This window comes from Erpetoichthys calabaricus, chromosome 9 (genome assembly GCF_900747795.2).
Source record: "Erpetoichthys calabaricus chromosome 9, fErpCal1.3, whole genome shotgun sequence".
Lineage (NCBI taxonomy): Eukaryota > Metazoa > Chordata > Cladistia > Polypteriformes > Polypteridae > Erpetoichthys > Erpetoichthys calabaricus.
In genome coordinates, this window is record NC_041402.2 from 85,721,368 (window position 1) to 85,746,084 (window position 24,717).

Sequence of the window (24,717 nt, forward strand, 5' to 3'; positions counted from 1 at the left end):
CTAGTTACTCACTCTGAAGCCAGACGCAGAACAAAACAGAATTGTTTTGGATTTACCTCCGGGGTTAAGGAGAAAGATGAAGAGGGTGTGCTGTGGATGAGCAAAATGTTGGGGGGGAAGCAGGTAGGATTGTGCAACAGGCGGGTAAGAGTGAAACGAGAAGAAGATGCAAGTCGTATCTCCCCTCTGTGATCATGGGCAATGTTAGATCGCTTGATAATAAGATGGACAAGCTCATGGCATTAGTTAAGTATAACAGGGAATTTCGCGAGTGCAGTTTAATGTTCTTTACTGAGATATGCCTGCACAAGCTTATTTCTGACTCTGCCGTGGACATTGCAGGCTTCCAGTGTGTAAGAGCGGATAGAACACAGGCTGAAAGTGGAAAGTGCAGAGGTGGCGGGCTTGCTGTACTTGTAAATGAACGATGGTGCCGCCCAGGTCACATTGTGATTAAAGAACGTATCTGCAGCCTGGACATCGAGTTGCTAGCAGTAGGACTACACCCATACTACATGCCCAGGGAGTTCTCAAATGCGATCGCCATTGTTGTCTACATTCCTACGTCGGCAAATGCAGCAACGGCATGTGATGTCATCCACTCGGTCACCGCGGGACTCTAGACGAAACACCCAGATGCTTTCATCCTCATCTCTGGAGACTTCAATCACGTTTCCCTTAACAATACACTTAGCAGTTTCAGCCAGTTTGTTAATTGTCCTACCAGAGAGGATAAAACACTGGATCTATTGTATGCTAATGTTAAAGAGGCCTACAGTTGTTCAGCCATCCCACCTCTTGGGAGATCAGACCACTACCTTGTGTACCTTCTTCCTCTTTACGTGCCACTTGTGAAGAGGCAGTCAGCTACTGTCAGGACTATGATGGTGTGGTCAAAGGAAGCCAGTGTAGCTTTACAGGACTGCTTTGAGGCACCAGATTGGGACACTCTCTGTGAGCCTCACTTGGAGGACATTGATGGTCTCACTGACTATCACAGAATACGTTAACTTCTGTGTAGACAACACTGTACCTTTTAAAATCTGTACGCTGCTTCCCTAACAACAAACCATGGGTCACCAAGGACATTAAAGCTCTTCTGAATGAAAAGAACAGAGCATTTAGCTCAGGTGACAAAGAAGCAGTGAAGAGGGTACAGAAACAGTTGTCTGTTAAAATAAGGGACACCTATAGGATAAAGCTGGAACAAAAGCTGCAGCAGAACAACACCAGAGAGGTCTGGAAGGACATGAGGGCAATTACTGGTTTTCATTCAAGCTGCCAGAGGACTGAGGGTGACTGAGAAAAGGCAAATGAATTTAACCAGTTTTTTAGTAGGTTTGACAGCATGCCACAGTCCAACCTGCCCTGCAGCTCTACCTCTGTGGCTGACAATGTATCCCTGGACACCACCATCAATTCCTCACCTGCTAACTTTTCCCTCTCCCACCACTCATTACAGGAGAAAGAGCGTGGTGAATCATTACCTCCTTACCAGCTGAACCCTACTCCGCCCCTTGTTCTGTCCACAACACTGACACAACCAGACCATCCACCACCTTTACAGAAGACCAAGTCGTGAGAGAATTACGCAGACTTCGTTCTGACAAGGCGGCAGGCCCTGATAGCATCAGCCCAAGGGTGCTTAAAGTCTGCGCCTCACAACTCTGTGGTGTACTACTTAGGATTTTCAACTTAAGCCTGAGTGTTAAAAAAGTGCCAGTGCTATGGAAAACATCTAGTCTGGTTCCTGTTCCAAAGAAGGCACATCCTAGTGCCCCTTCTGACTATAGGCCAGTGGCGCTCAACGCATACATCATGAAAGTCTTTGAGAGACTAGTCCTGGAAATACTTCGCCCCCAGGTTAAGTCAGCACTGGACCCTCTCCAGCTTGCCTAGCAGGCGAGGATTGGAGTCGAAGATGCAATCGTCTACCTGCTGCACTGTGCCTACACTCCCCTAGACAAGCCAGGAGGAACTCTCAGGATTATGTTCTTCGATTTCTCATGTGCCTTTAACACCATCCAGCCAGCCAGACTGGGGATTAAGCTATCGGAAATGCAGGTGGATGCTCTCTTAGTTTTGTGGATCATGGACTATCTGACGGGAAGGCCACAGTTTGTGCGGCTACAGGGCTCTGTGTCTGATACCGTGCTGTGTGGCACTGGTGCTCCACAAGGGACAGTTCTGTCACCATTCCTCTTCACCCTGTACACTACAGATTTTAGTTTAAACACAGAGGGCTGCCATCTGCAGAAATTCTCTGATGACTCTGCAATAGTTGGTAGTATCAGACATGGAGAAGCGACGGAATACAGGAAGGTAGTGGACAATTTTGTGACTGGTGTGAGCTGATCAACTGCAGATCAACACCAGTAAAACTAAAGAACTGGTAGTTGATTTAAGAAGATCACAATCTCCAGCCACTCCCCTGTCTATTAAGGGTGTGGAGGTGGAGATAGTTGAGGAGTACAAGTATCTAGGGGTGCATATGAGCAATAAGCTAGACTGGTCCAGGAACTCGCTGGCCATATACAAGAGGGGTCAAAGTAGGCTGTATTTCCTACGCAAGCTCAAATCTTTTAGTGTCAGCAGCACTATGTTGCGGATGTTCTATGACAGTGTGGTTGCCAGTGCCTTTTTCTTCACTGTGGCATGCTGGGGGAGCAGCATGAAAGTGGCAGACATCAGGAGATTAAACAAATTCATTCAGAAGGCTTCCTCCGTGGTAGGAGAGAAACTGGACAGCTTGGAAACTGTGGCAGATCAGAGAATATTGTCTAGGCTTTGGTCTATTATCCATCCATCCATTTTCCAACCCACTGAATCCAAACACAGGGTCACGGGGGTCTGCTGGAGCCAATCCCAGCCAACACAGGGCACAAGGCAGGGAACCAATCCTGGGCAGGGCGCCAACCCACCGCAGTTGGTCTATTATTGAAAATGCTAATGCACCCACTTCATAGTGTTGTGGTTGGACAGAGGAGCGTTTTCAGCAATAGACTGACTAGCATCAAGTGCTCCACTGACCGTCAGAAAATCCTTCCTCCCCACAGCCATCAGACTCTATAACTCTTTTTTCCGGTCACTCACCCATATTTTAAGCTATTACCCTCTCTTCTTTATTGGATATCCAGGTACATTTTCCAAGTACTTGAAATATGCAACATACTATCTGTTCTTGTGCAATAAATTGTCTTTTCTTCACATGAGAATAACCTATTTGTTCTCAGAATGTGCAATATTAACTTAAGGTGCAACACTCTGCACTCTAGTTTGATACTTACATTTATTATACTCTATTTATATTTACATGATTACTTTATACTTGCTCTTAGTGTAACATGTCCCTTGTCTGTTGTTAAGTTGTAACATAAGTAATTTCCTTCGGGATTAATAAAGTTTTCTGATTCTGATTTTAATTTGTTTTTATTTGCTTACTTTATGTCTTGTTGCATGTATTATTCTTTGTTCAATGTATTGGGACCATGCTGCATAGTAATTCTGCACTTCAAATAAAGTTGATTGATTAATAGCAAATGCAGACCTAACCACACCCTCATGTCAGTAACAAAGAACTAATGCTAGTTATATTTTTTAATTTCAATTTAAACATTAAGTAAATATAAATGCAAAAAAAATCTAAAACAGGGTAAATCGAATAGTAAACCATTAAAAGTGACTCTTGCATGGGCTCAGAGTTTCTGGAAAACCATCAGGCGAGTCAGAAATGGAAAGCAGGGTTTCAGCAAGGATGGAGAAGTGCTGACCTGAACTGAGGATGTTGTATTGTGGTTGAAGGAGCATTTTGAGGAGCTTCTGAACTTGGACACACCTTCTGTGGAGGAGGCAGATCTAGAAACTGATTGAGGATCACTGCCCATTTACCTGAGGGAGGTCACTGAAGTAGCTAAGCAACTCTGCAGTATCAAGGCTCGGGTGCTGGATGAGATCTGCCCAGTAATGCTGAAAGGTTCTGGACATTGTTGGGCTGTCATGGCTGACACACCTTTTCAGTGTTTCATGGTCAATGGGAGTTGTGCCTCTGGAGTGACAGACGGTTGTGGTGGTCTCCATTTTTAAAAAGGGGAACAGGTGGGTGTGCTCGAAATATCAGGGGATCGCACTTCTCAGCCTCCCCGGAATTGCTTTTGCCAAGGTACTAGGAAGGAGGATCCACCCAGTCTTGGGGCCTCAGATCCAGAGGGAGAAATGTGGATTCTATACAGGCTGTACCGTCATGAGGATTTGTGGGGGTTTGGTTTCAGGAATTCTGCCCTTTCGGTCTAAGTGTGTTTTGTGGACTTAGAGAAGGCATATAATCGTGTTCCTTGAGGGGTTCTTTGGGGGTGCTGGGAGAGTATGGGGTTCCAGCGCTGTGCTGTCCCTGTATAATCACATTGAGAGCTGTGTCCACATACACAGGAAAACGTCAGCACAATTTTTGGTGGGTGTGGAACTCCTCCTGGTCTCTGCTTTGTGTGCTATCCTGTTTGTGATTTTCATGGACAGGATATCCTGGTGCAAGCTGGAGAAAGGAGGTGTTCCAGCTTGGTGGCCTTAGAACTGCTTTTTGCTGATGATGATGTCCCGTTGGCTTCATCGGGCTGGGAACTCCAACACGCATTAGAAGAGTTTGTGAGCGAATGTAAAGCAGCAGAGATGGGGATCAGCACCTCTAAATCTGAGACCATGATCCTAGGTAGGGAAAAGGTGGTCTGTCTTCTCCAAGTGGGAGGTTAGTTACGGCCTCAAGTGGAAGTGTTTAAGTGCCTTGGGGTTTTGCTCATGAGTGAGGGGAAAGGTAAGATTGACAGACGGATTGGGGCAGTAAGTGCAGTTATGCGGTCACTATATCGAACCATAGTGGTGAAGAAGGAGCTAATTCACAAGTGGAAGCTCTTGAATTACCAGTTGATCTACATCCCTATACTCGCCTATGATCATAAGCTTTGGATAAAGACCAAAAGACTGAGATCACGGGTACAAGGTGCTGAAATTAGCTTTATTCGCAGGATTGGTGGGTTCTCCCTTAGAGAAATATTTTTCGCAGTGTTTTCCACTGTTCAGCATGGTATCAATCCTATTCAATGAGAGCCTCTCTTATGTGCTTTCTCTAAGAAAACAAGATACATTTTTTTTTTCTCAGCCGCCTCTACTAAGTAATTGGGGATAAGTAACCTAATTACGAAAAAATGTCACTTTTGGGTGGATTATTCAATTAAAGTCTACTAGTAATTTAAGCTTCTTTTATCATGCATATGTTAGCAAGAGTTAAACTCAATCATTTTCATTTCATACTTACTGCAAACAGGTCTAAGAGAATTACACTGTGTTCTCTGATGTTAGTGGAGTAGTGAAGAATTACTTGCTAATGTTGAAGGTTTTTTGATAGCTGAGTCTACCTCATAATCGGCAGAAATGTAAATATTGCACTTTGCTAGGCTGTCAGATATTGTGTGCCTTTTTTCTGAAGTCAATGGCTTCTTGTCAATATTTTGGGAGTTGTACAAAAATGCCAGCTGTGTTGTTCTCTTGGTGGTAACTGGTGTAGATACTATACCAAGTGTTGAACTGATTGTAATATACAGGTCAAGTCACAGCAGGAGCACAGTATGAGGTTCATTTTTCACAACTGCACACCCTTTTGGTTTGTGGTGCTGTTCCTTTTTTTTTCCTTGTGGATGTTCATCAAGGGCAAGATTAGCCCTGTTCTGAAGATCAGTGCACTGTTTAAACTACCATTTTTTAATTTTTTTTTTTTTTTTTTTTTTTTTAACAGACAACCATGCATATTCCACAAAAAGGAACTGGAGTGTTTTCCAATTTTATGAACAGCAAGGTAATATAATTAATATATGGTAGATGAGCCAAGAAATTTTGAACTAAAAATTGAAGTTGAATAGAATTTACAGATTAAGTAATTAATTGCCATTTGGATAATTTTTTTGGAGAGAAATGTTTTTTTTTGTTTGACTTATTCATATCTTTAACAGAGCTTACATATACAATGAAGGTGACAGAGTTTGTTGAGCAGTTCACAGCTAATCTGAAACAGCTTACCAGTCATGTAAGATTTTTTTTTCTTCTTCTTCTTGAAAGTCATTAAAGCACATTTTTTTGACCATATTTATATAATAATCAGTTTTTTTATGTTTTTTACTCAAAAACATGAAAATTGCCTTCTCAGTTGCATCTAATAGAAGACCAAAAGAAATAAAAGTATTATGTCCTTTTTGAAAGGTAAAACCTACACAAGTTAGGTTTCAAGGTTCAGTTGCATCTAATAGTGTTTATTTTATGCAATCGTTTTGTTCACCCCATTGAATTAAAGCTGAAAATCTGCACTTCAACTGCATCTGAGTTGTTTCATTTAAAATTCATTGTGGTAATGTACAGAACCAAAATTAGAAAAAAGTTGTCTCTGTCCAAATATTTATGGACCTAACTGTATGAACCAGACTGATCAAGAAAGGTGTAAATTAACAAGTAGAGCATCTTCCACACTTATGTTTGCAAAATAAGCAAACTGGTTGTTATCTTGAAAAGATTTTGTCTCCGTCATTAAAAAAATTTTCACCAAATGTTCAAAGCATTTCATTGGAATAGAAGTGAGTTCCACTGGTCTATAGTCCTTCAAACAGCTTGGCCTGGAAACCTCAGAAACTGGGGTAAATATTGATTGTTTAGGTACAATACCACAGGTCAGAGTCCAGTTAAAAAGCAAATGAAAGGCTGGAGAGAGCTGCTTAAAGCAGGACTTTAAGAGCCAATCTCATATACTGTCAGGCCCCACTGCCCTGTTTATTTTAACCTGCTGGTCTTTGTCTACTGGAAAGTACACACTCCTTTTAGAATCCAGTCCTGTTTTTGCTTTTAGGCCTTTCCAAACCTGCTTTGGATTGTTATCATTAAACCAGCTCTTGATTTTTTTTCCCCCATAAATCTTTGTTTTGTTTAATTAACCTGTTAATTCTTTGCTGTAAAATTAGATTTTTTTTCTCTTGTTTTCTGTGATGTGCATGTTTTTTCCAACAGTAATTCTTCAACCTTTTTAGTGATGCATGGCTTACTGTTTGAGTACACCTTGAAAGTTTTTTCCTTTATGATCATAGACTCACAGAATTTCATATACAGTGTATTCACTTAGTGTAAGTGGCCTCATTCATTGACTCTGTGGATGTCAGTCTATCCCAGACAGTACAGGAGAAGCATTCGTGCAGTTCCTCTACACCATCCTTGCACCAGTTTTGTGTTTTTCTTAAGGCTGTTTTTTTTTGTTTTTTTTTCCTGGTTTCAGTTTGTTTGTACTTTCTTGTTTGTACGCACCCAGAGCTGCTTTATTATGCAATATGTAGGTGCCAGGGACATTTCTATAACACTTGTCTACTGTTTTGTCCCCTCTAGTATTAATATTCCCTTACTGATGGTAATGTGGTATTACTGATTCCAGATTGCATAAATTAAAATTGCCCATCACAAGTTTGAAAGAGCCAGGTGATTTGGTTTCCAGTTTCTGAACAGTTTCAAGAATCATTTCAGCTGCAGCTCCTACATTAGCATGCGGCGGTATGTAAACTACTGTCACAAGTATTTTATTAAACTCTCGTGGTAAATAACATGGAAGAAGTCCAACAGTGAGTACAATGAGGTCAATATTCAGCGTGCTTTTGTTAATGTAAAGGCAGTCTCCCCCACCCACCTGCCTGCTTACCAGAAGCTGGGTTTCTATCTCGCTGTACAGAAACAAATCCATCTACTTCAACAGCTGTATCCGAGTAGGTATTCTTAAACCAGGTCTCAGTAAAGCACATCAGACGGCTTTCTCGGTACTTGCGCAGATGTTTTCATCTCGTCCAGTTTATTCCGCAAGGACTGGACATTGCTCATGGTGATGTTTGGCAAAGGTATTTTAAAACTTCTCCATCTCAGACGTACTCTTAAGTCCACCTTTCTTTAATCCGTTTCTGGGTTTCAAAGCTTGTCCGGTGTATATTAGTAGTAGATGGGGAGTAACTGGCAGCTGGTCTCATTGATAGCAGTACAGCACAACTGTAAACTAACAGCAATGGCCACAGACCTGGGATTTCATGCACATATAGTGAGTAAGTGTCCCATTGGATTCCAAAGGCGATAACAATCAAAAGTTTAAAAAAATAAAAAACTCTCACAAATGTCATAAAGCATTTTATAAAAGTAACTACTTACAAACTAGTAAAAGAAAACAAAAGAAGTGATTTTACACAATTTAAGAACAAAACACAGTCTCAAAACACAGAGATATGCACTGAGATCTGCTATACTGTAGTGACCAGTTATCAATCCTTATAAAACATACAAAGTATGGATAAAAATTTGAGGCATTGCTACAATGTAGTCGTTTTATTCATTAGTTCATATACTTTTTTGATGTAGTAGAACAGTGGCCTTCAGAGGTTTTGCCAAATGAGCCATATTGATAGGAGACAGTGAAACTGCACAAAGCAAATAAAGGGCATGCATCTGCTTTTGTTATACCATATGACACAATATTTGGAATATATTTGGAACACACTACAGTATGCTCAAGTAGTAGTCAACATCACTTAAAAGTACGCCTACTATAATGAAGGGATGAAGTGAATCGTACATGTACTGTATCTGCATAAACTCGTCATCTCATTTTTCATGAGAAACTGTTGCACACTCAATGCTGTGTGGGCAGGGAGCATTGTCGACATACAGAAGCCACTCGTCTGATTGCCACAATTCAGGTCATTTTCTCCACACTGCATCACGCAATCGCTTGAGCATTTCAAGGATGCAGTTTGGCCAAATGATACAGAGGGTAGTTTAGTACATACACCTAGCAGCAAACATCGCAATGAACGCCCCTCCACAAAAAAATACTTATTTTTGAGTCCCCCTGCTTATGTAGAAATTAGTGATAGTCCAAGGAGACATATTGACTGTTTTCATCCTTCTCAAAAAAGACAAACCCAAGAAATCATCATTTGGTACGTTTACATACATATAGACAACCGTGATAAGGCGAACCAGTCAAGGCAGAAATACGGTTTCTTAAAAATCCGCATTTACATAGGTAAGTATGCCTCTTGAGTTCTCCTTTGGCAAAATGCTCTGACATTCTTAAACTGCGCAAAAAAAGAAGTTAAATGTCATCAGCCACATGAACTGAAAACAAGCGTGGAGCATATGATGATTTTGTGTGTTTTTATAAATACCTTTAGTCCTTCATGTACTGTAAAGTAAATATTATTTGTCCCCTTTTTATAACCTCAACCGACCTGAGCCACCAATAATTTGTGGTATGAACACTAGCCACTGGATCACACTTTTTCAACATATCTATAACAAATAACTAGATAAAAATTAAACTGACACTTCATTTATAGGTTTCAGTTACTGGATTGCAAGCCGCACACTTTTCTGCTTGGCTGTGCAACTGAGCTTCACAAAGGTGCAGCATACTTATTTGTGTGCTTTTTGCTTTAAACCCAGTTCTGCTGGGATAATGATAATGCAGGCATTTTTCCCTTAATAAAATAAGTAATGCATTAGGTTACGCAGAGAAGGGATAATGCAATCATCTGAGCATTTGCTTTAGGAAATTTACCTTTGTTGACACGTTTACCTTTAGCCCCTGAAAGCATGTGTGAAGCTAAACAGATGAACGGAGAGCAAAGGACATGCGCAAACTAAATATTATCCTCAACTGTAACCCGGTTAAGGGTTTACATGCCAAAATAACTAGGTTACTCATGAAGAAATCTACATTGGTTAACCTGGTTTCTCAGAGACCAAAAACCCAGTTTCTCTAACCGGAATAAGGGCTTACATGGCATTTTAGAAAGCAGAGTTTCATGAATAACAGGGTTATTAAAGTGCATGTAAAAAAGACACTGCAAGAGATCCCTAATCTTGTAAAGGTTTTTCTTTTCATTGCAACCCTAATGACATCATAAGGCAAGTGACTCCCTCCAAATCTACTGAATTGATAAATATGCTGTATAGTTTTACTGGCATTAAGTCACCGCTTGTTGCTAATCTTGCTTTCTTCGCAAGCTTGACAGTGTTTGTGATACGTCTGAGTAATGTCAGGTCAGGTTATTATTATGATATATGTTCCCATATCATATGACATCAATACATGTTGATGATAATTATATGCATTTCCTGATGCTGTTTTGCTGCATTGCATGATGGTGTTTTGAACCCTGAAGAAATCAAAATTGGTGCTGTTATCATTATAGTGTAATACGCAAAATAATTAACAGACTTGAACACTAAGTATAAATCAAGTAAATAAAAATCGGTACTTTGGAGACCTTATGATCATTGCTTTAACAAAAAAGTTACGGCATAATTTGACAATACACAAACTTCAAAGAAATACTTTTTAACACTGTACAGGAATGGCTTCAGGTAAGAAATGCTTGTATTGTATATTCTGAAGACTGCATCAGTGAAGTCTAAAAATGGATACAGTATCTTGTGTGTTAAATCCAGGACTTCAAATTCTGGTCTTTTGGCAACCATGTGCTTCATTTTTAGTCCACAGACAAATAGCAGCTTGTTCTCTTTCTCTAGAATTCTTCCTAGGTGCTTCTGTCACTTCTATGTGCTTAAAAAGGGTGAGTTCTACTTGAGCAGCTGCTACCTTCCTACTTTATGAGTAGAAAAGTGTTGACCTCTCAAACATCCAAAAAATTGTCAAGTGTTCTTCCAAGATAATTAGAAAAGGCTATGTGCCTTTTATAATTATTATGCAAATATAGCAGAGCTTGTTATGGACACACAACTCCTTTTTTTTTTTTTTTCTTTTTTTTTTGCTTGGAAGCAGGTTACTTGGGTGAAGTATTTTAATCATTTTTCTACTTTGTCGATTGGCAAGTTTTTTGCAATGCATTAGGCAATTATGTTTTTTGTTTTTCTTGAATGTTTTGTCATATGGGGATGTTGTAAACAGCAAGGGCATATTTAGTCATTGCTGTTGATGGCCTGTATGTGCTGCAGTTGAAGGAATGTGGCTTGCAGTTTGTCTGTTACTATTGCTCCGATGATAACTCGGGCCACATATTATGAGTACTCTTTTGAGTGTTTAATTTTAGATGAATAAAGCAGGAGGGTGGTGTTGCCTGTTTTAATACTTGCACACAGTCTGCAGGTTATACAAAAGGTTTTGCTTTGTGCTATATTGAGTTTACGAAAACAAATCCACTCTTAGACCCTGCTTATGTTGTGAGTTTTTCTCTAGTACATGCTGTTATAATTGGTCAAAGAAGTTATTAGGGGGTAAATATTCCTTACGTTTTTTGAATAATATAAAGTCACTTTTTAAAAATGTTATTCTTAAGCAGTAAAACTAATTTAAATGGAATTTAAAACTATCAGCAAACTCATCAGTCTTGGCTTTTTTATTTTTATGGCTTGATATGGCTTCCTTATTGTAATAATGAACTATGTGATTTAAATTTGAGCTTTTTGTGTACAGGTTGATCATAAGTAAAATATAGAAGGTGTTAAGAATAAGAAAATAAACTTTAGGTTTTTGTGCTTGTAAAATCTTTTACAGGTATCAGTTGTTATAAAGCAGTTTGAAGATGATGCCCTTTTGATTCGTGTTGCTTGGGGAGATAATTTCAAAAGACCCAACCACTTTTTCCCTACATATGCCGTGTATCATCCCCACTCTCCTTATGTTTTTATATCTCATTTAGGTATAAAACAAAGACCTCTGCTACTCCAGGTAAGGTTTTGTTTTTTAATGGACAGTTATATTATCTTTTGTAATTCTTATATATATGGAAGAGAAGGTCTGTGATACGGTTTGCATATTTGCAGCTGGAGATCCACAAAGGGAGAAAATGAATCATGTATCATAAAGTAGTTTTTATTCCTGGTATGGGCTGAAAGCTCAGGAATATATATATATATCTATATATCTATATATATATATATGAATATGAATATATATATATATATATATATATATATATATATATATATATATATATATATATATATATATATATATATATATATATAAAATATATTAGACAAAGAGCCCGTTTCGACAACGGAAGATGAAACAGGCACGAGTGGAATAGTAAGTAATGAGTATAAGCACCACAAACCTGATATAGGTGTATTGAATGAATGCGTAATTAGGCCTGGAGCTGTAGTCGAAATCGCCTTTCAGGCCTCTAGAGCTTTAATCGAAGTCGCCTTTCTCTTTGAATTTTTGCGGCCGTAAATCTGCCGCCTGCCGCGATGTTGGTCGAAGTCGCCTTTCTTTTTGAATTTTTGCGGCCGTAAAACTGCCGCCTGCCGCGATGTCGGCCTCGTAAGGTTTTTTGGGCTGCTACGCAGAAGGTGACTGCGCATTCGGCTTCGGACGGACGTGAGTGAGTGTGTGAGGAGACTGGCAAATTATATATAATATGTATATGTATGTCTATGTATATGTATGTAGTATGTATATGTATGTATGTATATATGTATATGTATGTGTATATGTATGTATGTATGTATATATGTATATGTATGTGTGTGTATGTATGTATGTATGTATATGTATGTATGTGTATATATATAATAATATAATAATATTCATAGGTCTGAATCACAATCTTGATTATCTGGATGGTTATCTACCAGATAACGCTTGTGGCTGGTCAGACACATCCTCTCAGTTGCGAGAAGCAGCCCATAGATATGTGATACAGTACCTGCCAAATAAGTATAAATATACTCTTTTTATTATTTGGCAGATACTGTATCATAAAGATAGGGTGGGCAAAAGTAGCTTTACAGTTGTTATGGAAAATGAGATATACTACTTGGACAATTTTCCAGCGATAATAGCAAGAAAACAGCAATTAACAATTGTAATGAGACAGAGCATTATTACACTTAGAAGTGTAGGCCTTTCATTTAGAGAAATTGTCAAAAAAATCAAAGTGAGTACAGTGTCGTACACAATCCAAAGGCAATTGGAGACTGGATGAAACTGTGATAAGGAAGAGATCTGGCAGAACCAAAGTCACAACCCAATCAGAAGGCAAGTTTCTGAGGGTCACCAGCTTGTGTGATAGGTGCCTTACAGAACAACCACTTTAATCTTGTCTACGACAGTTTAACTTGCATTCACCTTTTTTGTAATTCATTCATTATAGAATTCATTATAGAGACAACATTATAGTGTTGTCCGTGATGCTGTTATAATTTAGGTATGTTTCCACATGACGTAGCAACTTCAATTTTGCATTTTTTTGCACAATACCTCTGTTTAATCGATCGATGTTTCTGTGGTCAAATCCAAAGTATGTACTGCCAAATGACAGTACTAAGACACAGACTTCCCCCTACTCTGTTGTTCTCCTATTGGCAGAATATATAACAGATTAGCTTATTCTGTCCTCTCCAAAAGCGCATGATACACTAGGCTACTAGTCCAAAAATAAATATCAGAGGGACTGATTAAGGAGTCTTCTGATTAGTCTGTCTTAGTTTGAGTTCTACACATGCATAGTTCATGTTTAGTAAACAAGTTGTCTTTGAAGTGAACAAATAAGTGATTCCAATATTGTAATCATTTTGATGAAATGGACAAAATGAATTGAATCACTAAAAGAATCATTTTGCACATCACTGTAGTGTACTACTGGTAGAAAAATCACAACCTTTTTTGTTTTACTAATTGCTTTGGTTGAAATTGTAATTTTAATTTGATCAATTGTGCAGTACTAGGTTTTTTATTTAGATTTTTTTATAATGTTGATGACAATATTATGCAGTTATCCAGAGGCAAACCACATATTAGGCATTTTGTTAATCTTGTTGCAGTTTTATTGGTTAATGCCTATCATTCATGATGGTAACGTATTTGCATTTTTGCAATCCTGTTCAACATTATTAAGGTGATACTCATTTGCTGATTTTTGTATATGTTGCTAATTAACAGGCACTGCTCATTGCAGCTAAATATACAGATATTAAGGAGATTCAACTCAAAGGTCGTTGCTTGAAGTCTCTTAGAGATCTGGTGATGCGGCACTTTAAACCTGTAAGTACAGGCAATTTAAGTATTGCTTGCTAAATAATTTCTAACAAATGCAATGGTTTATTTTGTTTGATACATATGTAATTGCAGTGTTATTCATTATATTATGCTATGTTAAAAGGCCTTGGTTCCAAAAAAATGACTATAGTATGAAGAACCAGTGTTTATATGTGGAAGGTCACCAGTTAATGAGAACCTGTGAAATCCTATTAACAAGAACTATTTTCATGGAGAAAGTTAGTTATTCGGTTTTCAATGTTAGAAGGTTCATAAAAATAACTTTGTGTGTGTGTGGTTTCTTATTTGTTATGGATAACATCAGGACCAGGATGGCCGCTATTTACACTACTTTTTATGTGTGTATGTGTGAAGAGAGCACACTTAAGTCAACTATGAACCTAAACATGTTTCTGTGTACTTAAGTAGCACTGGAATGTAAAGAAAGGACAGGCAAATTGTTTATTTACAGTACCTGACCAGGAATTTTTGTGTGATGGGCACCCAAGTAGTTTTGGGAATTTGGTGACAGAACTGTAGTCTTATTTGCAAACTGACATGAATTTTGCACTAGCACATTGATTTTTTTTCTATCATTAAGTGAGAAGGAGAGCTTTGTTCATATAGTTATGTAAAAGGTCATTCATTTAAGTATCCAAATGTAGTGTTAAGTGAATGGTATTTGTGAATCAAGTAACCCCTTTGTTAAAGGTAAATGCATAATAAGCTCCCGTCCTGATCTTGCCCAACTATGTACGTTTTTTAAAGCAGATTTTTCCAGTAGTTAGGTTAAAAAAAAACTTCATGCACTATGACTTGTCTGGCATTTGAAAGATGATTTTGCTGGAACATTTGCTTTTTTGCACTTTTATGCATTGATTGTATTTCTGCTGGCATTGCATAGATATTTTTATAATGTAAAATGAGATGTCATTTACACAAGTTATTTAGTATTTGAAAAATGTTGGAATGCAGTCCCAATCCTTCACATTCTGTCTTTCACCAAGCATGTTGTGCAGCTTTGCTAATATGGCAAAGTGGAAAAAGGTTCACATTCCCACTTACTATTTTTAATCTATGACAAGAGATGGGTTGAATATATGGTATTTTTTAAGTAAAAAGCTGTTTTCTTTATAATTCCCTGTGATTTATCAAAGAAAAGATACATTTTACTTAGTCATCAATCTTTTTGCTCATTAAATATCTCTTTATTCAGTTTCTAAAATATGCGGAAGCTGTCCCCCAATTATTTTATAAATAAAGGAAATTAAGTTTTTGCCCAGATAGTTCTGTGATGAAGTGTGCCTTTTATTGAAAATTATTTAAATTAGTTTTTTTAACCCTTTTTGTGAATGTTGGTTATTGTCCAACTATGTTCATTTTGTTGTTTTTTGTCAACTTACTGTCAATATACCCTGCTAGTATAAGAAACTAAGTGATCACATAGTTTGAATCTTTTAAATGTTTTTAATTTAGGTGAGACCCATTCAGATTTACACACATACTTTTATTTTCATTATAATTGCAAATATCAGATGATTTTAAAATGTTTTCTCAATTATTTTTTATAAATTATGAATTTTCTCCTTTCTAAATTTTGGAGAAGTGACTAGTGCATGTTGCTATGCTGTCTATTCAGACATCCTGCTCAATGTTGTTTGTAGTCAAAATTTGTTCATTCTCTACTTTTAACTTTTAAAAGTGGACAAAAGAAATCAACAGTATGTGATAGTTAAATTTAGTGTAATCTACATACAAGGTATAACAGAAATGTATTTTTGTAATTGTGCTTAGTCTTTTTCCATGATTACCATTTCAGATTCCCTGTCCAAAAGCATCACAAGAAATAAGTGCTTCACGTATGTATTTTCCTGTTTGTCTCATTATAAAAATATTTTTACTTTTACTTTTTCTTATTGCTATATTAAATTTAAATAGGATTCAGAAAGTACTCAGACCTCTTCATTTCCTGCACACTTTATTGTGTTGTAAATTTAATTTTAAATGGATAAATTTTCCATTTTTGCCAGTCAGTCTTCAGTATTCAGACCTTATTTCAGGTCTTTTTAGAAATGCCTCTGACAGCAATTACTGCTTCAAGTCTTCTTGGGTCTATACAGTCTTTGCACACCTGGCTTTGGGCATTTCATCCCATTATTCCTTGCTGAACCTCTCAGCGTCTGTTAGATTGATTGGAAAGTAACCCTAACCCAAATTGTCATCTTCTAGTCTATTTCCATATGTTCAATGGAGTTTGTCTAGGCCTTGGTTGGACCACTTAAGGAGAGTCGGAGACTTGTCTCAAAGCCAATGCAGTGTTGTCTTGGCTGTATGTTACAGGTCGTTTTTGTGCTGAATATTTAACCTTCATCCCAGTCTGCGGTTTCATGCACTCTGGAGCAGATTTTCTTCAAGGACCTCTCTGTATTTGGCTGCATTCATTATTCTCTCAATATGTACCTGTCTCCTTGTCCCTTCTGCTAAAAAGCACCCCCATAGCATGATGCTAAATCCACAATGCTTAACTGTAGGGGTGGTATTAGTCAGGCGATGAGCAGTGCATAGTTTTTGCCTAACATAGTGCTTGAAATTCTGCCTAAATAGTTACATTTCTGTCTCAACAGACGAGATTTTTTTCTTATGCTCTGAGTAGTTCAAATGCAGTTAGGTTAACACTAACTGGGCTGTCCCATGACTTTTACTCAAGAGTGGCCTCCGCCTAGCCTCTCTACAAGTAATGCCTTACTGATTGGAGTGCTGCAGAAATGGTTGTTCTTTTTGCAGGTTCTCATAGCTCAGCATAGGACTTCTGAAGCTCTGCAAGAGTGAGCTTTTGGGGAATTGGTCACCAGCCTGACCAAAGCCCTTTTTGTCTGGTTATTCAGTGTGGCTGAACTGCCGACACTTGGAGAAATTCTGGTGGTTCCAGACTTCTTTCATGTCGCAATTATTGTGGCCACCATCTTCCTGAGAACACTCAAAGCTTTAGAGATAGTTTTATACTCTTGCCCTGAACTGTGCCTCACCATACTTGGATCACTATAATGACACAAAGCAATAATGACACAAAACAAGGTGCCACATGACCAGCTCACCCGTGCCCATCACACAATATCTGAGAATAAAGAAAGGTGAAGGTCTCAGTAAGGTTGATCTCTCAGGTTCCCAAAACATTTTGACAATGTTCTTAGAAAAAACAGAAAATCAACAGTTATGGAAATGTCTGCTGTGTCAGAATGAGAGCAGTAACAAGCCATAGAATTAAATAACGAGTTTAATTAACAGCAAGAATTGGCTTCTCATTAAGAAACTGGTTGGAGTGAAATTAGTTGGAGTTTGAAGCCCCAATTTAGCTGGTCAACTGTTGACTTGTTTCACATTTGATTTCTGTTTGGCTGTCATTTAATGAAGAAAATAATTAATTCAGAGCACTGAATCCTTAAAAACAGGGCTATTAAAATGAAGGGAAAAAAATGTTAATTAGCAGTGAAAACTGGTCACTGATTAGGAAAGGGGTTAAAATGAAAACCTGCAGCCACTGTGGCACTCCAGGACTGGAGTTTGCCAACCCGGGTCTAGGCACATCTCAAGGATAATTAAAGCAAACAGGATGCACCAGACCACAGTTTGGAGTGCAGCAATAAATGGCCTGAATACTTTTATGAATGAAGGACTTCAGTTTTTGATTTTTTTTTTAAATAAATTTGCAGACATTTTTGAAAACGTTTTTATTTTTGTCATCATGGGTTATTGAGTATTGACTGTGGGGAAAATAAGGTACATTTATTCATTTAAAATTAAGTCCACATCGTAATAAAGTATGCAGAAAGAGAAGGAGTCTTGATAATTTATGAATCCACTGTACTGTATATACTTTACATTTAAGGTTTTCTGTCTTCTTTGTTGATTTGGTGTTATTCTTGATTAGAGTGTTTCCCTGTTTAGAATTTTTCTAGAACATACTAAGTAAAAGTAGCACCATATTATCTCTACTTGCCTGTTTTACCTCTAGGCATTATTTTCAGTATATACAATCATTTTTTTTCTATAAAAATTAAAGGATGAAAATGGTGGTGGGTGTATACAGTATATTACATTTAAGAGATTGGAATGTTTACTCTCTCAACTACATTTTTCAGCATTAAACTCTCTTACCCTCTAGATCTGAATTAGATTTCTAATCACAGCCTGGAAAAATCTAGATTTGTTCTGGTCTCCCAATGTGACTGGATTTTCTCTGGAAAATTGTTGCTGTGTTAATTGGACATGGAAATTGGCTTGGTGCAAGTCTGATTAAAGGGGGGGTGTTGTGGGCAGTGTGAGACTATATATTACAGGGCAGATTTCTACCTAGTATTTGATGCTCTGGGGATATATTTGGTGGCCACTTTATTAGGTAGGTACACCTGCTTGTCAGTGCACATCACTTCAAATAGCTGTTCATGTGGCTGTAACTCAATATGCCCTGCAAGCATGCTCAGAAGTATTACTTGTTCAACCAAGCTTTAGAATGGGCAAGTCAGGCGATCTAAGCAAGTTTGACTGTGGTATGATAGCTGGTGCCAGTTGTTGCGTTTTCCTACATCTCGGAAGTAGAATCAAGTCCTACAGTCTCTAGAGTGTACAGAGAATGGTACACACACACAAGCATCCATCAAGCTGCAGGTAAAAACACCTTTTTAACGACAATGGTCAGAGAGGAATGAACATACTGAAACAAACATAGGGCACAAGTATTCAAATCAAGGATCTAAATGCACTATGCATCAGACCTTGAAGTGGATGATCTACAACATCAGAAGATGATGATGGATTCCTCTCATGTCAATAAAGGACAATAACATAAGGCTATACAGGGAACGTGAATATGACAGCTGGATAATTAAAGACTGGAAAAATGGCATTTGTCTAACAAATCTTGATTTCTGCTCTGACATGTAGGTGGTAGGTTCAGAATTAGTATTGATCTACAGTATCTCATCTTTCATGCTATTTGTAGTAGCCTAATAAGAATATTTTATGGCATACATTAATAACAGTTGAGCATAATTTGAATACTGCAGTACACCTACTGTAAACATTGCTTCAGATCATGTGCCCACCCTCATGGCCATTGCTTTTTTTTTTTTTTCCCTCCTCTCAGATGGACACTTCTAGCAAAAAATTATACCATGTCAAAAACAAAACATCTCAAGCTGGTTTTGCTAGCATGGTGGTGACTTCAGTTTACTCCAGTGTTCAGTTTCTAGATCCCACATCAACAGAATATCTGTGGGAAGATGTATAACAGGGGATTCATAGCATGAATCCATATCCAAAAAATCTGTAGGGGCAATAATGATACAGTAATATCAAGTCAGCTTGCATAAAAATCTATTTTTTTTCCAGCACTTTGTTGAATGCATGCCTTAAAGAATCCATCTTGTTTTGACACAGATTGTAGGTTCCAAATGGTACTAGTTAAATGTACCTAATAAAGTGGGTAATAAATATATCCTGCAGCTGCTCTCACACTGTACCATAAAAGAAATTAGTTCAGGACATGCATGGTTGGATCACAGTCACTTTGCATAAAAGAAGACCTACCCTCAGTGGTACTTCTGTGCATACTTCTTTGTGAATGGTAGCATCTTAAATCTTTGAAAAAAATATGAATACAATTGTGTCTTGGGATTGTTTGATCATGTTTATTAGTCTGTGGTGTAGAATTAATTGCAACAGCTGAAGTAGAGTCATATTTTATTTTAAACTTGTTGCTAAAGTCACCAGTTTGTTGAAATGTCTAGAAGAACAAAAAATGTGCAAGCCATTAGTTAACCAATGCTAACATCAGTACTCTATAATAATGATATTTTTAGATGCTGAGATCTTTAGTTGTAGTATTATAATTCTTTATGTTAAGTGTTACTTTATTTCCAGATCCAAATATTACTAATGAGCATGCAAAACACCAGGCCTACCTTAAGCTTGTTGCCGATGATGCCTTTGGGGAAGGGACATTGCCACTTCTAGAAACTGCTGTCTTCAAGGTTTGTAGTTTTTGTATACATATTTTCAGGGTTTTTGAGATTTGTTTGAGTAGGTTCTTAATAACCAAAATTTATCATCAATAATCATTTATTGACTAGTCAAATATTTTGAGCCTTTGATAGTTGTTTGCTTTGATTTAAAAAAAAACAAAAAAAAACACCCATACAATCCATATTACTAAACGAGAATGGTAAACCGGATATGGAAGCAGGGACATGCCCGTGGACGCAAAAGACATAGTGCGCAAGCGCCAGACAAAGCCCCCCCCCATAGTGAAACGGGACAGACTACGCACGTGTGCAGGCGCCACACAAAAACCCCCCCCGCAACAGTGCAAAACGGGAGAAACTACGAACCGTCAGAGTAGGAAACAAAGTAAAACGTCATAAAGAGATGCCGCAAGCGGGATAAAGCGAGGTCAGAAATAAAACACAGAGTTGGAAACAAAATAAAACACAGAGTTGGAAACAAAGTAAAACTTCATAAAGGGATTAAAGAAACACAAAGGTCCATACGTCAAACCCGAGATGGTACGGACACGCGTCTCAAACCGCGGAAGCAAAACTGTCTCGGCTCCAAAACCAAACAGCTCAACAACTAACACAGCTTCGACACCGAGCCCACGTGGACAGATCTAATGAACGTGGGATACAAAGTGAAACGGCAAACACTACAGAGTCCGCAGTGCTCCACAATGCACCGCATAATAGTTCGGAAAGAGCTACAGCGACACGGGCGAACGCTCCGTATTAAACATACGTCATCCTCACACGTCCAAACTATAGATAGATAGATGGATACTTTATTAATCCCAATGGGAAATTCACATTTTCCAGCAGCAACATACTAATACAATAAATAATATTAAATTAAAGAATGATGATAATGCAGGTGAAAAAAAAACAATAACTTTGTAGAATGTTAAATGTTAACGTTTACCCCCCCCCTAAGTGAATCACATTACAGTGATGCATTATTAACAGTACGATAAACATCACAGTATCGCAAACAATTCAACATTATTACTCGAAAAAGGCAAAATATATTCACCACGGACCACGTGTCATTAAAACAAAAGCAGAATAAAGCGAGATCACAAATAAAAGACAGAGTAGAAAGCAAAGTAAAACATCATAAACAGGTACACGGGCGAACGCTCCGTATTAAACGTGCGTCATCCTCACACGTGGCTGCCCAGCGGGCACGGGTTCAAAACACCGGGGGTAGGCGAGCGAAGCGAGCAGGGGGCAGAGCCCCCTTGTGCTGTTTATATCTAGTTAAATAACTGGCTAAACATGCTGAGACATAGGATGACATGTCTATTTTGTGGTATTGAACTCCAGTTCAACAGCAAGACAGACTTACTACTTTTTCAAAGTGATTATTTTAAACAAAATACCTTTGCAGGGCGGCACGGTGGCGCAGTGGTAGCGCTGCTGCCTTGCAGTAAGGAGACCCGGGTTCGCTTCCTGGGTCCTTCCTGCGTGGCATTTGCATGTTCTCCCCGTGTCTGTGTGGGTTTCCTCCAGGTACTCTGGTTTCCTCCCACAGTCCAGAGACACGCAGGTTAGGTGCATTGGGGATCCTAATTGTCCCTAGTGTGTGCTTGGTGTGTGCGCATGCCCTGCGGTGGGTTGGCACCCTGCTCGGGATTGGTTCCTGCCTTGCGCCCTGTGTTGGCTGGGATTGGCTCCAGCAGACCCCCGTGACCCTGTGTTCGGATTCAACGGCTTGGAAAATGGATGAATGGATGGAAAATACCTTAGCTAGTGGTGCAAGGCAGAAATAAGACACTGGTAGAAATTGTCAACCAGGAGAAATTGCTGTATATCATTTTGACTGGATTTAGTATGTCGGGAAGCCCCTTTGTTACTTGTTGCAAAAATGATGCATGTGTTGCAGTGGTGTGGTAGGGTTTCATTACCATCTGACACAATATGGAATATGGCAGTTAAACAACTAAGCAGCTAAAAATGATGTAGAGATGCAAGATAATACAAAAATTAAGTACTTCAGCCAATGATAATCATTAAGATGTCAGGACAGAGTACTGTCAAACAGAAAATAAATTTGTGATGTGATTTAACGTATGCAAGAAGATAGTTTCCACAGTCTATGATAATGATAAGGTAGTTTTTTTTTTTAAGTGGGAGAAAACTTTAAATTTAAAATAAGTTTTAAGTAGGCCACAATAAGCATAATTTTTACGTGTTTTCATCCATGTACTGTATGTTGAAGTAATATAAATCTTTAAGGTTAGACAGCACTGGAGTAGAAGAAGGCTTTCTTTGATATGAAAAATGTCTTCATTCGAATGTGTTTTTTTTTTTTTAAATTGTCCACCAAAAATTGTTTATATAGAACACACAATTGTGTGTTTTTTGATTGAATGCTAATAACTCCTGTAAGCTGCTGTTAAAACACTTAATGTGGAAAGCAAAAGAAGACTTTTTTTCTTGATTTATTCCTGTCTTTTTCCAGCTTGAAACAAAATTCAAGGATCCAGTAAATCGAATACTTGAAAACAAAACAGATCCCTTCAGATGTGTGATTAAGTTTTCAAGCCCAAATTTGCTAGAATCTCTGAAATCTTCAGTGGAACTTGGTAAGTTTCCAGAGGAGTTCGCTCATTGATGTTCAAGAAAAATAGTTTTATTTTATACTAAATTTCTTGGAGCTGCACATTCATTTTATGTTTGCAATTTTAAATCAGTTATCTTAGTTGAATTTCAAAGTTCCCAAAATGCACAGATTTCCTTTTCTTTGTCAATTAAAATTAAGCCATACTGCATTGACACAAAAATTTGTTTTTTTTTTTCTCCCTGTTCTTTTATCAAAACTATTTATATGCACTTTAATTTTTCTGATGGTAGTTGTCCTGACTAGATTGTACACTTTTGGAGCTTATTTACATGTTACTCTTGTTTTGTTCTTAGCACTGTTGCACTCAGAAAGAACAGACTTACATAACAGATTTAGGTACTTAATAATAAGGTACTAAGCATTGAATTGTGCATTGACATGGACTTTAACGTAATACTGTTCTTCTGCCTGACATTTGGAGCAAATCATTGCCAATTTTTAAGGTCTGGATGTAGTTCGTATTTAATGTAATTCTAATATTTAAATGTTTTTATGTTTCAGGGATTGTAAATGGTGCACTATCCCCGCTACTGACATCCATATCCCTAAAAGCAAGGAACCATTTTGTAATTAAAGAAAGAATGCCTACAAATGCCCCGGGCCCTTAACATCTAAAAATTAATTAGTTGCTGTTAAACATTCTGAAAATGTTACACATGGATACTCAAGTATGCTCTGTTTATGGGCTATTGAAAGTCAAGAGTTAAAGAAATAATGTTGGAAGCCTATCTGATATTGGAATTGTGCATCAATCAATTTATATTGTAATGAGCTGTTGACGTACTACAAAGATTGATTTAAATCATTGTTTTTAAACAGTTTTAAGTACAAGTTTTCTATTTTTTCATAATGTTTTTTTTTTCTTTTTCTCTTCTGGAAAAGCTGAAAACCGCTTGACATGAAGTAGTTTTGTTATAAAACTTCTAATCTAACCAGATGCTTTAAAATCAGGCCAGTTACTTGCAATATCTGATTTTGATGCATGTTTTTTATGAAATCCTAATTACAATCAAAGTACACAAAGCAGCTATGAAAAATTTAATTTTTACCAGTAAATTGTTGTTTTAAATTGTCTGTAAATGTCTTTTTCTTTAAAGTATTAAATAAATGTATATACAATATATTTCAGTTTAAGAAATGTTCATTTTTGCTTAAGGGTTTAAGCTAACAAGTGTCCAGCTCACATGATCACACTCTATTTTTCAAAAATGGGTTAATCTCTGTCAAAATCAATATGAAGTATGTAAAGTACCATGCACTTTTCAAATCTGAGCCATCAGTTTGAATTATTTAGCATCACTCATTTTCCAGTGGTATGCTATTCTTATCTCTACCATAAAGTCCTTTTGGGGGGCACCGCAAACTGCATTAATATAATGATGAGACTAACTTTGTTGTGGACTCTGGACTTGTTTTGCTTTGTAGCGTAGAGGAATGCACTGGGCTTTGTTAACCAACCCACCCATTCTCATTCTGTCTATGTTGCAGCATATGTATCTGGATAGTCCGTGTCATTATCAGCAACAAGAGGTGTGAAGCAGGAACCAGCCATCTCTTATTCATTCTAGTTCTTCGAAGGGAATGCAAGTCCCTTATTTACAAAATACATATTTAAATGTCACTGGTTCTCAAGTTCAGTCATGGGGTCCCCAGTGGCTGCAGGTTTTTGTTCCAGCCAGTTTCTCAATCAGTTAGTGAATTTTACCTTCTAATTAATCTTATTGTTTAATTAGCTGACCCTTTTGTCTTTTTATGTTGCATTTAGAACAGTGAAGTAGTGTCAGATTTATACTAATAGGAGATTAACATTAATTTGTATTTTTTTTCTGTATCTTTAAATGTTTACTTTGTTTTGGTATTGTTTAATATACTTTTTCTTTAGAATTTTGCTTTCTTATCTCTAAATTTAGACATTTAATGAGAAGAGCAGCCACTGACGCACATGACTCAGAAAGGAGCATCTACTTCAGTCTTACCCACAT

At 37.7% G+C, this 24,717-nt stretch overlaps 1 protein-coding gene across 1 annotated transcript in view; it reads left to right on the forward strand.

Moving 5' to 3' along the window:
• cenpn (centromere protein N) overlaps positions 1-23,781 on the forward strand; it is a 35,006-nt gene extending 11,225 nt beyond the window's left edge. Inside the window, exons 3-10 of the mRNA XM_028809823.2 lie at positions 5,783-5,842; positions 5,997-6,070; positions 11,576-11,749; positions 13,967-14,068; positions 15,882-15,921; positions 19,982-20,091; positions 22,574-22,697; positions 23,237-23,781. Coding sequence (XP_028665656.1) covers positions 5,783-5,842; positions 5,997-6,070; positions 11,576-11,749; positions 13,967-14,068; positions 15,882-15,921; positions 19,982-20,091; positions 22,574-22,697; positions 23,237-23,343 — 791 coding nt within the window. The 3' untranslated portion in view covers positions 23,344-23,781. The remainder of the gene's footprint in view (positions 1-5,782; positions 5,843-5,996; positions 6,071-11,575; positions 11,750-13,966; positions 14,069-15,881; positions 15,922-19,981; positions 20,092-22,573; positions 22,698-23,236) is intronic.
• The last annotated feature ends 936 nt before the right edge of the window (positions 23,782-24,717 follow it).